Source organism: Equus caballus, chromosome 11 (genome assembly GCF_041296265.1).
Source record: "Equus caballus isolate H_3958 breed thoroughbred chromosome 11, TB-T2T, whole genome shotgun sequence".
NCBI lineage: Eukaryota > Metazoa > Chordata > Mammalia > Perissodactyla > Equidae > Equus > Equus caballus.
In genome coordinates, this window is record NC_091694.1 from 36,448,130 (window position 1) to 36,463,903 (window position 15,774).

Consider the following 15,774-nt stretch of genomic DNA (forward strand, 5'->3'; position numbering starts at 1 on the left):
TTCCTCTGTCCTTTTTTTGATCACATTGTTTTTTGCTACTGCATTGTTATGAGTTCTTTATGAATTTTGGATTTAACCCTTTATCAGATATATGATTGGTAAATATTTTCTCCCATTCCCTAGGTTGCCTTTTAATCCATTTTTGTTGATGGTTTCCTTTGCAGAAGCTTTTTAATTTGATGTAGTCCCACTTGTTTATTTTTCCTTTTGTTGCCTTTGCTTTTGATGTCAAATCCAAAAAAACTATTGCCCAAACTGAAGTCAAGGAGCTTAGCCTTGGGGCTGGCCTGGTGGAGTAGCAGTTAAGTTCACAAGTTCTGCTTCTCAGCGGCCCAGGGTTTGCCGGTTCGGATCCCGGGTGCGGACATGGTACCACTTGGCAAAAGCCATGCTGTGGTAGGTGTCCCACGTATAAAGTAGAGGAAGATGGGCATGGATATTAGCTCAGGGCCACTCTTCCTCAGCAAAAAGAGGAGGATTGGCAGTAGTTAGCTCAGGGCTAATCTTTCTCAAAAAAAAAAAAAAAAAAAAAGCTTCTATGTTTACTTCTAGTTTTATGGTGTTAGGTCTTATGTTCAAGTTTTCAATCCATTTTGAGTTGATTTCTGTGTATGGTGTAAAATAAGGTCCAATTTCATTCTTTTGCATGTGGCTGTCCAGTTTTCCCAGCACCATTTATTGAAGAGACTGTCCTTTCCCCATTCTGTATTACTGGCTCCTTTGTTGTACATTGATTGACCATATGAGTGGGTTTATTTCTGGGCTCTCTATTCTGTTCCATTGATCTATGTGTCTGTTTTTATGCCACTATCATACTGGTTTTGATGACTATAGCTTTGTGAGATAGTTTGAAATCAGGGAGTGTGATGCCTCCAGCTTTCTTCTTCTTTTTCAAGATTGCTTTGGCTATTCAGGGTCTTTTGTGGTTCCATATAAATTTTAGGATTCTCTTTCTGTGAAAAACGCCACTGGAATTTTGAAAGGGATTGCACTGAATCTGTAGATTGCTTTACATAGTATGGACATTTTAACAATATTAATTCTTCCAATCCATGAGCATGGAATTATCTTTCATTTGAGTTTCTTCAATTTCTTTCATGAATGTCTTATAGTTTTCAGTATACAGATCTTTCACCTCCTTGGTAAAACTTATTCCTAGGTATTTAATTCTTTTTGATCCAATTACAAATGGAATTGTCTTAATTTCTCTTTCTGATGGTTCATTAGTGTATAGAAATTCAACTAATTTTTGTATATTAATTTTGTATCCTGCCACTTTACTGAATTCGTTTATTCTAAGTTTTTTGGTGACGTTTTCTGTAATTCATGTCATCTGCAAATAGTTTTATTTCTTCCTTTCCAATTTGAATGCTTTTATTTCTTTTTCTTGCCTAACTGCTCTGGCTAGGACTTCCAGTACTATGTTGAATAAAAGTGGCAAGAGTGGGCATCCTTGTCTTGTTCCTGATCTTAGAGGAAAAGCTTTCAGCTTTACTCTGTTTAGTATGATGTTAGCTGTGGGCTTGTCCTATATGGCCTTTATTATGATGAGGTAGATTCCCTCTCTACCCAGCTGCTTCCACATTTTTAGATTTGTTCCAGCAGCACCTCACCCCGGTCGTTTTTTTCTTAGTTCATTTGGGCTGCCCTAACAAAATACCACTGGCTATTTGGGGTAGCTTATAAACAACAGGAGTTTATTTCTCACAGTTCTGGAGGCTGGAAGTCTGAGGTTAGGGTGCCAGCACCGTCAGGTGAGGACTCTCTTCTGAGTTGCAGATTTCTCGCCGTGTTGTCACATAATGGAAAAGGGAAGGGATCTCTGGACCCTCTTTTATAAGGCACTAATCCTATTCATGAGGGCTCCACCCTCATGACTTAAGCACCTCCCAAAGGCCCCCCCTCTTCTAATAGCATCACCTGTGGGGTTTAGGATTTCAAAATATCAACTTTAGGGGTGGGGGACACGACACAAACATTCAGACTATAGCACTTCTCAATGATGCTTTTGCCTAGTGTCCACGTAACTCAGTGCCTAGAGACAATCTCTAGATCCTGCTCTCATGGGGGGAAGGTACTCCTGAGTGATGAAGGTCCCCTATCTTGTCAGCTTAAGAAGGGGCAGGGCATGAAAAAACCTGACACATATTGAGAATTTGCTACTAATGCTTACCACTTGGTTCATGTTAACTAATTTAAGGTAACTTTTCAAAAAGCCCCTTTGAGGTCCTTGTTATTATCCACATTTCACAAATTGAGGAGGCAGGAATTTCTCCAAGGACAGGAGTGAAGGACCAGATATTTGAACCCAGGCTTATTCCAAAGCCTATGTTCTTTAAGTGGCTATGAAAGTACCTGTCAATATGGGCAAAAATACTCTATTAGCTTTTCCCTAATCCAGGGCCTGCACATCTTTCTGTCTTTCCTTACCCTGTCTTTCCTGCTCGTTCCAGACGGCCAGTCATAGAATCAGACTGTTTGGGATTAGGCCCATCATTCAGCCCCCTCTGAGCTACGGTCTGTCTCCTCTCCTTACAGTTTCTAACAGGCTGAGCCAACTGGGTGGTCCCAAGTCCTCTCAGAGCTGAGGCTCTGTTATCATTTCACCCTTCAACCAACCACAGGGAATCCCATGTTTTGGAAGATTTTGCTTACTGAAATACTGCATTTATGAAGATGTCCTGTTCCCATTATTTATTATTAACTGCTCCTTGGAGCTTCTGGCCAGCACAAAGTAGCCAGTACTATTTCCGAGTTGGTAAAGCCCTTAGTCATCAGGAAAACAACATGAGCCATTGCCGCCTGATTGAGGAACGTGCAGGATTTCTGGACTGTTGAGAATAGCTGGCACTCACCCATTATTATTTCTATTCCTCCTGGGGTGGCCTGGGCTTACCATCCTGGGTGACCCTCCAGCTTGGGGACACACACACATGGAGATTTCTTGGCACCCAAGGCTGTGCTCTTTTTACGCAATTAGGCTACTTTCTAAACTTTTACACCAAGTCTTTCCATGCCCTCAAATCATCAAAGGTGTCCCACTCTTTCCAGGACATACCTTGTTCCCTGGCCCAGCACTTTAAGATCTTCGCAATCTGTCGCCCACTTGCTTTTTCAGATTTCATTATCCATCCTCGCCCAAATGATTGCTGTGCTCCTCTTCAACAGTCCTAGTTGAATAACTTTGCAAATGCCGGTGCCCGACTTGGGATACTGTTTTACTCTCCCGGCTGGAAGCCTCTCTCTGCCAGTAGGCTTCAGCCCTTAACTGTCTGCACTACTCCTGTGGCCCTTGGCACTTTCTGCCTCATCGTGTGGATCAGGGCAGGCCCGGATTTTACCCTTCTTGTGCCCAGGCTTACGAGCCAGCATCTGAATGAAGGTTTTGAGCTCAACGCCTCTCCAGGCCTCTCACCACAGCCTGGCACAGAGCCTCGCACATGGGAAGGGTCCTCCCTGTGATGGTCAGGAGGCACTTGCACGGGTCCCTGTGTTCTTGTTTTTCAGTTGGGGAAATATAGGTGGGCTCAGGACTAGAACACAGAACCCTCACTGTTCAATCTTTTCCTTATTACCCCAAAGTAATACCAATGGAAGTTTTAAATTTTCTTTTTTAAAAAGACTGATGGGGGCTGGCCCCGTGGCCAAATAGTTAAAGTTCTGGGCGTTCCGCCTCAGCGGCCCAGGTTCATGCGTTCGGATCCCGGTGCAGACCTACTCCACTTGTCAGCCATGCTGTGGAGGCATCCCACATAGAAAATAGAGGAAAGACTGGCACAGGTGTTAGCTCAGAGCTTATCTTCCTCACACATACACACACAAAAGACTAATGAAGGAAATATCACTCCTCAACAGATGAAAGCACTGTACCTATCAGGTAAGTTCCCAGAGGCAGCAGCAGAATCTTTCCCCACTCATCCTGTCAACCTTCCCTGGAACCACCAGCAGGTGGTGGCTGAGAGGAGGGACAGCTTCACGTTCACGTCTTGGGGTCTGGCTCTCATCTGCCTCCTTAGGGAGAAGGGAAGAAGGCCCAAGGCCTCTATGCCGACCAGGACTCCTTGCCCATGGAGTGCAACAGCTAGAGGCAAAGCATAGCAATTTTCCCCCTGGATCCTGAATCTCCCTTCTTGTTCTACTTTCTAGAACATCTAGCTTAGGATTCAAACTGATATATATATCAAATATATATATATATATTTTTTAATTAACATTTTATTGCATTTTGAAAAAGCCACCCTTTGCTACCATCCCAAAGAGAGAGAGAGAGAGAGACAGCCCTGAGTTTAACAATCAGCAAAGGCTGGTGCTCCCCTTCCTCCTCTGTTGCAGCCTCTACCTCTCTTCGGCCGTGTTTAGGGAATGGTATTTGTTCCTGCTTCAACTACATGGATTCAGAGAGAAACTGAGGCAGAGGGTTAAGGGGACACAATCATGAGTTTCCTGTCCCTACTGCCTTTTTGTGCCCAACGTTAGCCTTCAAAATCCATTAAGTAGCTAAACTATTAAGAGGACCTAAAATCTCTCCATAAAAGTGGCCTGAGATAATTCCTGAAAATGGCTCACTATTCACTTGACCCAGAAAACCCCACAAAATCATGCAAACCAAGAGGTTCAAATCTTTATGTCGACTTTAAGTACACCCACGAAACTGCCCAGGCCATCAAGGGTCTGCGTATCTGAAAAGCCGCTGAATCTCTGAACGTTGTCACTGCAGAAGCAATGCAGGCCATTCTGTCCTTACAGTGGCTCTCCTTTCAGCAGAGGAGCTGGGGCTCCCTCCCCACTGCTGAACGCTCCCCTGCTCAGAGTGGGACAAGCATGAGGTGGCTGGGTATGGACTGAAATGATAAACAGTGACTCTTCTACAAATGTGGAGGTTTATTTCAACAAAATGTGAAAAGAATACATTTGACTGAAGCTCCTTGCTCATCAGGGTATGTGTCCATCGACTTCTCAATGAGACAAGTGAAGGCTGCTTTGTGAACAAAGTAGACAGACAATATGGCAATCTCAGCTCAAGCAAGTCTTGGTCAATACATCATTTATACTCCTCCTGCCTCAGTAACCTTGCATGTGTAATGGGCTGTGGGAATATCAGATCACTCATGTTCTGTGGCTCTATCTGACTTCCCCACATGAAAAGTCCCTGTCCCGGGTAAGACCTAAAGTCAAGTGCGCCAGGGATAGGGGAGTAGGCATTACAGGGTTGTAGAGAGGAAATGTATTCATTTAATGTGTCATAATTTGGCAGAGGGGAGAAGTAAAATGAGTATAACCTGCCCTGCCTCTGAAGAAAGGCCAGGGCGAGCACAGGATAGGACAGGCCAACTGGGGAGGGAGTGCATGACTTCATTCCATAACCTGTAGGTGTGTGTAGTTTTATTTACTGCAGAAAAGTATAGAGGAATAATCGGTCAAAGAGGAATCCAATTCTTACTTACTGGGTAAGGAGATACCAGGAGCAACAGATGCTTCCTCCTGGACTGAATTGCTCCCCACCTTTCCCTGCCCTTCTTTGATGGTGCCAGACACCTGCAGCAGGGCAGCCTGGCTGGGCTCTGAGTTCCTGGGGGCAGCCAGCGATGAGGCAGCCACAGTGCCGATCTACACAGCTCCCGAAGAAAGGGGAGGTGCAGCTCTTTCTTGTGTGTGAACTATAGGGTTAAGGCTCAAAACTGTAGCTTGTACAAAAGTGTGCATACCACTGCTTTTAAAACATCTTAGTGATTTCCTCCTTGGTCACCAGTGACAAATGCAATTAGCTGCACCGTAGGAACTGAATGCTCCACCAGCCCTGATCACCTGCCACTCTTGCTTTAGGAATACCAACAGGGGAATCAGTAAGCTCTTTCCTTGAATAAACTGGTTGTTGAAAATAAACAAACTCTTTCCACCACCCGTGAAGAGGCCCCCGCTGCTGGCCAGGAAAGGACCAGTGAGCCTGGAAGACAGCAGCACCATGACGGAGTTGTAGATAATCTTAAGGTCACGTGGAGTCTGTGTTCCCTGGGAGCCTCCCCACGCTGGAGAAGGCCAGTTTCTGGTGCCGAGAGCATAGATGTCACCAGGGTTCCTCTCAGCAGCTGTAGGGAGACCTGCTGCCCCTGTAGCCTGTGTACATTCCAGGAAGAGATAGGACCCGAAGGGAGTAGGAGTGTCAGCAACTGGGAGAGTTGCCTTGGAAATAGAGACGAGTGACTCGGTAGGCACTATTCCCCTTTGTAACTATCAAAGCTCCAGGCTTAATAGTAACAAATTTCTAAGTTCTAAAAAGAGAGACTATCTGGCCCACTCTCCCTGTGGGATCAATGACAGAAAAGGCAATTCCACCTGGTTCCTCCTCTGCCAACTCAGGCTGCAGCACTGCCTTGGGGCCCCTGGAGGAAGGCTCTCATGCTCTGGCTTTACAGCTCCCGCCAGGTGTAACAGGTAGTTGAGCAGTGACATGCAGGGTAGTGGCAGGTCAACCGTCTTTCTATTTGTTCCAAGAGAACTGAGCCCAAGGTCGAGGCCCCCAAAATCCACAACAGTGACTTAGTCTATTTGCTTTCTCTGCTTCTCGGATTATGGTTTTGCCCTCATCTTTGAGTTCCCATGGACCTTGCAGATTTCATGCTCTAATTTTTCTTCATAAACAGGTACCTTGGTGTGACTGGGCTGGGAACGATTCCTCTTCCAGCGCTTAGCATGTGCTGGGCTGAACGTGAGGGTAAAGAAACAACGGAACGAACCCGAGGCTTCTCCCTCTCCCCAGACCTGGTGCTGGGCCTATGGCCTCAGCCCCAGCCCTCCTCTGCTACCTGTGGCTGCAGGCTCATGGGGCCAGGAATGAGGGAAGGCTGGGACCAAGGAGTTGTCAGGACAGGAGGCGCAGCCCTGCTTTTGTGTAAGACCTCATGGTACGTGCTGTACCCTTCATTGCCTTCGCAGGTCCTGTGCAGGGAGAGAGAACCTGCTGTCACAGCCAGGGTAATAAATACTGAATGGGACAGGTGTGACCAGAGGGCTGGAGTAGGGGCTTGTGACCCTGTATCCTAGGATGTCATGCATAACCTGAAAACATTCAAGGGGAAGCAAAATGCCTCTTTGATCCCAGTGCTGGGCCTCCTGTGCCTTCTCATGACAGTGGTTTCTGTTGTGAAAGGCAGCTCTAGCCCTTTTCTCCAGAGGCAGGGCAGGGATGGGCAGGAAGCTCTTCCTACGTCGAAGGGGAGTCCATCGTGGAGAGGATCCGTACAACTTCTGCTCTCTGAGTGGGTGAGATGTGCTGGGTCATATGGATGATCGAATCCATGGCAACCTCTGGATTGGCCTGTACCAAGCTGGAGAGGAAGATTTGGGATGGTGAAAAAAGAGAGGTGGCAGTATCTAGATCAGGGTAACTTGAGAACTGCCCAATCAACATGCTGACAGAGTCCCCTGCAGACACTTCAACCACCGCCTCACCTGACTTGTTTTCCTACATGAAAAATATCCCCAGCAGCAAGGCAGGCACAAGATGAACCTGAAACATTTTGCTATGTCAGAAAGTAAGGAAGTATTTCAAAAACAAAAAACAAAACCAGTGGGGGCATGTCACAAAGATAGTGGACCCAGCATGGAGGTGCTCACACCGGCTAAATCTGGGATATGTTGGGCATCAAAATAAGTCTAATAATGAATTACAAATCACTGAAATAGAAATTCATTAGTGTACACCAATAATGAATATACAAATGAATGGAGGAGGAAAGAGGACCTGTGCTTACAGAACTGGAGTGGTGACTGGTGATTGTGGAGGGCGTGCTAGAGTTGGAAAGTTATCATTTCGCAACCTCACTGTAAAGACTGGCTCAGGCAAGAATCATCAATGGATGCCAAATCTAGGCAGAAATTCTAATAAGGCAGGATGTTTGCATGGCCTCAAACTATCTCCCCAGAGACTGCTTATCAGGCGAATCAGTAATTATACAGTGGAGAAATCAAGTAACACCTTGACCAGGTGAACAAAACTAACATCAGGAGGGGCAGATGACATTGTGGGTCTTCAGATGTGGTACTGTGAAGACCCCATCATCACATATGCTAATATTCTGCTGAGAATGTACAACCTGAATCTAATCATGAGGAAGCATCAAAGTCAAAATGAGCAATGTTCTACAAAAGGTGGGTTAGATAAAAAGTTTCCACGAATGCTAAATTTACTAAAATTGATCATTTTATTGTGGTTATGTAAGAGAATATCTCTATTAGCAAATGCACACTGAAGTATTTGGGGGTAAAGGGCCATGATATATATAACTTATCCTTAAGTGGTTGAGAAAAAGGAAAACATATATATACACACACACACAGAACAAACAAACACAAATAAGCAAATGGGGTGAAATGTGAGTAACACATACATCTGGGTACAGATTTGTTCTTTGTACCCTTTTTAGTTTTGCAACTTTTCTATAAGTGAAACGTTTCCATAAAATGTTTTTGAAAATGTCCCCAGCAGTCTCCACGACCCATCCTATGGAGAAGACTAAAGACTAGAACACAGCCGACTCTCGGCTGGGGGAGAGGAGGCAGTTTCCCAGAAACTACCTTGGATCGGCTTTCCTCTCAGAAAGGTTCATCCAGTTTGAGTACCTGCATTTGGAACTAACAGTTGGGCACAAAGCACTAAGCCTTTGTCCAGCAGAGATTATTAAGTGCCCCTGGGGACCAGGAGCTGAGGAGGAATGGGACTTCAGGGCTCGATTTTATCTGTGGGTCAATTACAGCATCTCAAACAAAGAGACCACAAAGATCGTAAGGCCTCAGCATCCCACTATTTGTTCTTAAATCTTCCATTCCAAAGAAGTGAGCCCCACTTCTCCTACAGAGGAGCTCCCCCTGCGGGTCTCACCTGCGGATCTGCTTGAGGACATAGTCTCTGCTGATATATTTGATGTTTTCCTCTATTACTGAGCGAACACCATCTTCCTCTGTTAGCTGTTTCTCCAGCCACTCCACCAGATCCTTGTTATTGTCCCAAACGTAGGCCTGTGAACAGATGACTCCTGGTCAAACACCGATTATTCACTATCTGGAAAATTCACTCTAAAAGCTGCTCAATGCAAAAAAGTTGTTCACAATTCTGTTTGGAGGAGGAGGAGGAAATAGGCCTCAAGGCAGGAGCTGTCCTCTTCTCCCTTTCCTCCTTTCCATGCATATTCGAAGCGTCCAGTTGGGTCCTCCCTCCAGAGGCATCAGTGCTCACACTCTGACTCTGGTCCTGTCCCTCTATGTCCCTACTTATTCCACAAAGGCTAAGAGAATTTAATCACCAGACAGATTTGAAAGAAATAGTTAAAAGCCCAAACTGTGTAGTCAAGTGCTGATTGAGAGAGAAAGGTTGTTTATTAGGCGGTTTAAAAATGAAGTGTGTGCTTTCTGAGGAACTGAGACACAACAACTAAAATGTAAGTCTCTAGCCCCAGCCAGGCCTGGCAGATGAGCTGCCTGGCAGCGGAAGTCTCCTGAGAAGGAGCCACAGTCTCTCAACAAGGCACAGAGGGGGACTGACGTGAGGGAAGTCTTGCCGCTAGGGGAGAGCCACCGGGTCAGAAACCTACCCCCCATTTTACTTTCTATGAGAGTATTCCAAAGGGTCAAGACGTCTATAACCCTGAAAGTCTCAACAAACCACCTCTTGCCTCCTTTTTTTCAAGATCATTTAGCTGAGTATTTCCTGGGTAGTTGACTACATAATAATTCAGGAGTGTGTTAGAAACCTAATAGCCTTCTCCTTGCTCTCTTCTCTCATTTTCTTTACAAATCATTTAGGAATCGTTTTGTTAACGGTTTCCGGAAAACCAAGTACCACCATTAGGGCTCATTCATATTTATGTCATTTTGTTTGGGTAATTAAACACAAAGCTCGTCATTTAAAGGTGCACTATCCTTCTCTGTTATCACTAACGAAGTCAAAGTCAGAATGACAATGAGTTTGGTGCTGTAATTTAATAGGTGGGTGCATTAGGGAGTCTCAGAGGCTTTGAGGCTTGAGATGTGGCTCAGGAAAACTGTACAGTGTAAGCAAAGGTGCCAAAGCCACAGCTGTGACTACAGGGCCAGCGAGGCACACAGGAAACATTTTCATCACATCCTTCAAGAGGCATCAGGCAGTAAGCAACTGGGCACTGCACTGTGTCATTGTTTTCTAACTTTCTATTTCGTGCCTTTAAAAATAATTGTTTCTGGGCAGGTCCAGTGGTGCAGCAGTTAAGTGCACATGTTCTGCTTCGGTGGCCCAGGGTTCGCTGGTTCGGATCCTGGGTGTGGACATGGCACTGCTTGGCACGCCATGCTGTGGTAGGCATCCCACATATAAAGTAGAGGAAGATGGGCACGGATGTTAGCTCAGGGCCAGCAAAAAGAGGATTGGCAGCCGATGTTAGCTCAGGGCTGTTCTTCCTCCAAAAAATAAATAAATAATAACAAAAAAATAATAATTGTTTCTTTTTGTGTGTGTGAGAGGAAAACTCACCCTGAGCTAACACCTGTGCCAGTCTTCCTCTATCTTCTTTTTTGTATCTGGGATGCCTCCACAGCATGGCTGATGAGTGGAGCAGGTCAGCACCTGGGATCTGAACCTGTGACCCAGGACACCGAAGCAGAGCATGTGGAACTTTAACCACTTGGCCATGGGGCCAGCCCTCTTTTTAAAATTATTTTTTTTTGCTTGAGGAAGACTGTCCCTGAGCTAACATCTGTGCCAATCTTCCTCTATTTTGTATGTGGGATGCTGCCACAGCATGGCTTGATGAGCGGTGTGTAGGTCTGCACCCAGGATCTGAACTGGCAAACCCTGGGCCGCTGAAGCAGAGCACGCAAATTTAACCACTAAGCCACTGGGCTGGCCTCCTAATTGTTTCTTTTCTGACTTGTACTTCCCTATCTCTAACTTGGCTGGCAAGTTAGCTGTGACTGATTATTTATTATAGGTCATGCAACGGACTTCCACACTTCTAACAGTTCTTAAAGAGTCCTTCACAGTTGAAGGCTTAAGGAGCCCCAGGATTAAGGATCAGCAAATGTACCTTTTCTAGCTCTTTGTTCAGTTCTTTTACTGGCCCCAAAATTGCCCATCTCTGTAATTAGATAAAAAGATCAGCTCTCCTAGTTAGAGAAGTATGGCCAAGACAGTGCAAGCCTGAGTGAGCCTTCCCACCTCTCCATGCTTTGGTCAACAGACATCTCTGAGGCTAAATGGCAGGAAAGTGTTTTGTTCTGAAGAAGAGGAGGAGCCACATGAACCTCTACCAACAAGGGGGTAGGTGGTGATGCTGTCCACACAACGTGGTTGTCTTAGCTCTTGCATCCCAGCTCCTGCACACCCCACGTACAGATGGATACACCTGGACTCCTAACCACTGCCACCTGAACTCTGACGTTTCCATTTCCATCACTGGTCATTTAGACTTCTGCTCTATGGCTTGAAGACTTCTGAACATGCCCCTACTTAGGAAGATTCGAGGGTAGGAAAAAATAAAACAATGAATGCTTCCTGGGTTTCAGAATGGAAAAAAAAGTTAGATTTACCCAAGAAACCCAAAGCTTTTAGTTTAGGAGAATATTTAATACTCTTATTAATCATTTTTAATCCGTTTGCTTTTAATTAAGAAACAGCATGATGCTTTCCTATCAACATATGCCAGGGAGCAGATTAATTGTGGCTTAAGATAACTCTCCTTGATTGGTGTAATGTATTAGCTAACGAGATGCCTGCTTCTAACGATGCTCAAGACACTACACTTGAAAGCCAACTACCCTCTAGAGAAAACTCTTCTGCCTTCTCCTCCTGCAGCCACAGAATATGCTAGGTGTTTAAATTAAACGTTAAAAAATTTCCCAGACAGGATTAGAGCAACGCATTCCAAGTTTCAGAGTTGTTGCTCTACAGATTTGCCGGTCACTCAAAGGACAACTGGATGACAACCACCAAGCCCAACCCCAATAAAGTTCAGACCACAGCACGGAGGACATGAAGGCAAAGGGGTGCAAATCCTAGTCAACTGCATTTTTAGCAAGAATCAACGAACTTCAGCACTCACAGTGCCACAGGTTTTTCTCACTAGACCTGGGAGGGTTTAATACACTGCAGTGAGCTGACATCCTCCACCTAGGAAGAGCAAGGCTCCCTTCCGCTGGGTTAGCGTATAACAGTTCCTTGTCAAGACTCAGCATTCCAGCCGTTCAGAAGGAAGAGCCAACGCTATTCCCAGGAAAAAAAAGCCATTATCACTTCCCTCCTTAAAATTATGAAAAGGCAGCTGATTAATGTTCCAGTGTGGATTTTAAGTAAGTGTGAAATGCTGGGCTGTGAACCTCATGACAGGCCAGGGCCCATATGTCACTTGCCTGATGCTCATCCCAATCAGAACATTTTAGTATCAGTAAAGTAGTGATAATTAAACATCACAACAGTAGCCTTACAATAAGTTCAGCAGATACTTTCTCTCTCTCTGCATCACAGATAAGTATCTCTGACACTACTCAGCCTCACTAATTGTATGTAGTAATTAGTCTATCTTACAAAATCTAAATGACCTGTTTGGAAAGTTTCATTTCTAATGTATCAGATGGCGCTTAAGCCCTCCTCACTCAATGGTACAGGGAAGTGACCAGGACAGAGTCTGATGGATGTGAGCCCTGATTACCATGCCCTACAGATAACTCACCTTGTGAGCTGCCTTGAGATACCTCTAGCAATGTGATTTTTTTCTAAGGCTTTGGGGTACAGTAGCAAACAGCCATATGGGCTGGGGTGGCCCGCTGGACCCCCATCTCCTCAGAGCCACTCTAGCCTCAGCCCCAGGCCTACCCGGAGCCAAGCAATACTTTCCAGGTTCAGCCTCACCCTCTCCCTCCCTGGCCTTAAATCAGAAGTTTGGTGGATGAGACTTGTCCACAGGTAACTTGAGGCCAGGCTCTGGGGACAGTGGAAATCAAACGACCATACTGACGGTGCTTTTTCCTCTATCTTCCTCACAAGGGCCTCCAGTGACCACTCATCTCACTTGGAAATCCAGAATAAGAGTGAATGGGTAACTATAAGAGTGTATTCTGGCATCCTAGGTTGAGGATAAATTAGAGCAAGCCAAATCCAAGAATTTACTATGCTCATAGAACCAACACCCCTCCCGCCAAGACCATTAAGTTACACAGGTTTAACTCTCAGGCTCTGTTATGTTGTTATTTTTACCCTCTAATATGCTGTGCTGAGGCAGGAGGAGGAAACTGGCATACTTTGAGTGTCTGCTAAGTGCCAGACACCGTGCTCCATACTTTACTTATGTCATTTAAAACTCAACCCTGTGAAATAAATATCATCCCCATTTTTTTTTTTTTTGAGGAATATCTGCTGCCAATCCTCCTCTTTTGTGCCTAGGAAGACTGGCCATGAGCTGACATTCGTGTCCATCTTCCTCTACTTTATATGTGGGATGCTTGCGACAGCATAGCTTGACAAGTGGTGCACAGGTCCGCACCTGGGATCTGAACTGGTGAACCCCAGGCTGCCGAAGTGGAATGTGCGAACTTAACTGCTGCACCACCGGGCCAGCCCAATATCATCCTCATTTCACACATCAGGAAATGGAGGCTTAAATACTATGTCCATGCCAGTAAATGGCAAAGCTGGGATCCAAAAAGTTTGTGAGATTTCAAAACCCATGTTCTTTTCATTGCTCCATACAGAATTCTAATCTCAATTTCTACTGCTGGGGCTTAGGAGAAAAAATTAGTCTGTTTGAAAAACCATACACATCAAACTGTGGATCTAAGAATCAAGAGAGAAAACATGCCCATGAAATGACCCAGTTTAAACCTAAGTTCTTGTTATTTTTTTCAGGGAGCTGGAGTGATGCTTTTCTTCTGCCTGCAGTGAAACTATGAACTATAAACCCTGCTATTTCCTACAATAGGACTGTCTCAGGGGACTCAAACAGAATCCCATAACTCATGGTAACAGATTCCTCCAGGGGAAATAAAAGAATTACACTGCTCAGTTATATAACATCACTGTGTCTTCAAATTTTCTGTCCCAGAATCTCTTTTTTCAGGATTAAGATTAAAAAAACAAATTCTCTGGGAAAAAAGAACACACAGCACAGCTGATAGCTGCCTCTCACTGAACGTTTTTGCCTACAGTAACCACAATACGGAGTAGAGGGTCACTTCTTGGTGCAAAGCCAGGGTCTAGACTCAGCCAGCCTCTGTACTTGAGAGACACAGCACACAGTATCTAGCACTGCTTGAAGGACCAAAAACAGCGACGATCTTCAGACATTCCCAAACATACAGCAGATTCCTTGTCAGCCCTTCAGAGGTGGCACGGAGGGCTTTGAACACTGCAACACTTCCTTCTCTCAAGGGTGCTGCTGATTTTATCCTCCACCCCACACTAAACGAGGTCCTGCTGAGCCTGCAGAACATGGAAAGAGGTTTCAAAGCCACATCGTAGGATCACCCGCCCTCCCTTTCTCTCCTCGGCAGTCCTGCTGGACTAAAAGCTCAGGAGAATGCCACCTTTTATAGATGGGGGCAAGGGAAACAGCCTCAGTTCTTGGGCATAGTTGGTTCCCAATAACGCAGGCAGCCTCCTCCTGAGCTATGGGGCTGGGGTTGTCTTCCGCATTTGATTTCCAGCCAGGAGTCTGTGCACATACAGTCAACCGTTCTCTCCATTGATAAGACATGGCAATGACCTATTTCTCCAGACACACTGGCACCCCAGAGCAGGATGCTAAGGAGCAACTGAAGGGACTATCCACTCACTTCATGTTTGGAGGGAAGCTATTCCTTCTCCTCATCCTTGTGCCTACTGAGGCCCTGCAAGACCATTAGTGACTAATGTGGTAGAAAGGCAGTGCAGGCCTCTTCTGGCCACACAGACACACACACTCCATTTACCCTAGCCGGCCACTCTTAACTGGAGAACAACCTCTTATTTTACACTTGCGTGACTTTCAATGCCAACTTCCACTAGAACCTGCCAGTAGCCACTGACAGAATTGTCTCACTCAATTATGATGCCAAATACTGACCTTAACCTGAACCAAATGGTGCATAAGTCTACGCTCCCCAACTGCACACCTGAAATATTTATCCAACAGAGCTTTTCAGTCGTAAAGAAATGGGTAGACTTAACACAAAAGTGAATCTTAGAAGCATCCTGATTCACTGACTTTAAAATTGATGGTAAATCTTCGCGTTCCTTCCTGAGAACAGTCAGCAGAGACTTCAGGCAACAGTTCCCAGGAAGAGGCTAGAGTGCCTGCCATCCAGCCCTCCCTCAATACTCTAACCTAGTCACCAAATGTTTTTGATCACAGAGCCATCAGGAAAAGAGACAAATATATTTCCAGCACATACTATCAATATTCTGTAAGATGTATATATGACATATGTGATTTACTTTTAATCCATATACCAGCTACTAATAAAGGTTAATTTCTTTCTTTTTCTTAGGACAAATAAACAGAAATAAAAGTTCTAGCCTTTCTTTCCTATGCTTCTGTGGACTGTCTTGTGCAGCCCACAATTCCAGGGTCAAATGCTGGTGCTCATGTTGGTGTCTGGTTGTCCTGGCCTCAGACCCACCCCATCCTGAGCTCTGGGGCGACGGCACCAGGGACACCATCTCAGCGGGGTCACTGCTCCAAGGCATGTGCCATCTCTGTGAGATCACCTCAAGAAGATGCCAGATTCATAGTTCCCTGCAGGCAGGGTGGACACTTCCTTCCAGCTCAGATTTGA

The 15,774-nt window shown here is 45.3% G+C and overlaps 1 protein-coding gene across 14 annotated transcripts in view; it reads right to left on the reverse strand.

Moving 5' to 3' along the window:
- Positions 1–4,861: 4,861 nt before the first annotated feature.
- Positions 4,862–15,774, reverse strand: part of ACACA (acetyl-CoA carboxylase alpha) — a 271,880-nt gene continuing 260,967 nt past the window's right edge. For all 14 annotated transcript variants that reach the window (XM_070227563.1, XM_023652967.2, XM_070227569.1 and 11 more), the window contains 2 exons: positions 8,879–9,015; positions 4,862–7,325 (listed from right to left, as the gene is read on the reverse strand). In XM_070227563.1, the coding sequence (XP_070083664.1) occupies positions 7,202–7,325; positions 8,879–9,015 (261 nt within the window). In that variant the 3' untranslated portion in view covers positions 4,862–7,201. The remainder of the gene's footprint in view (positions 7,326–8,878; positions 9,016–15,774) is intronic.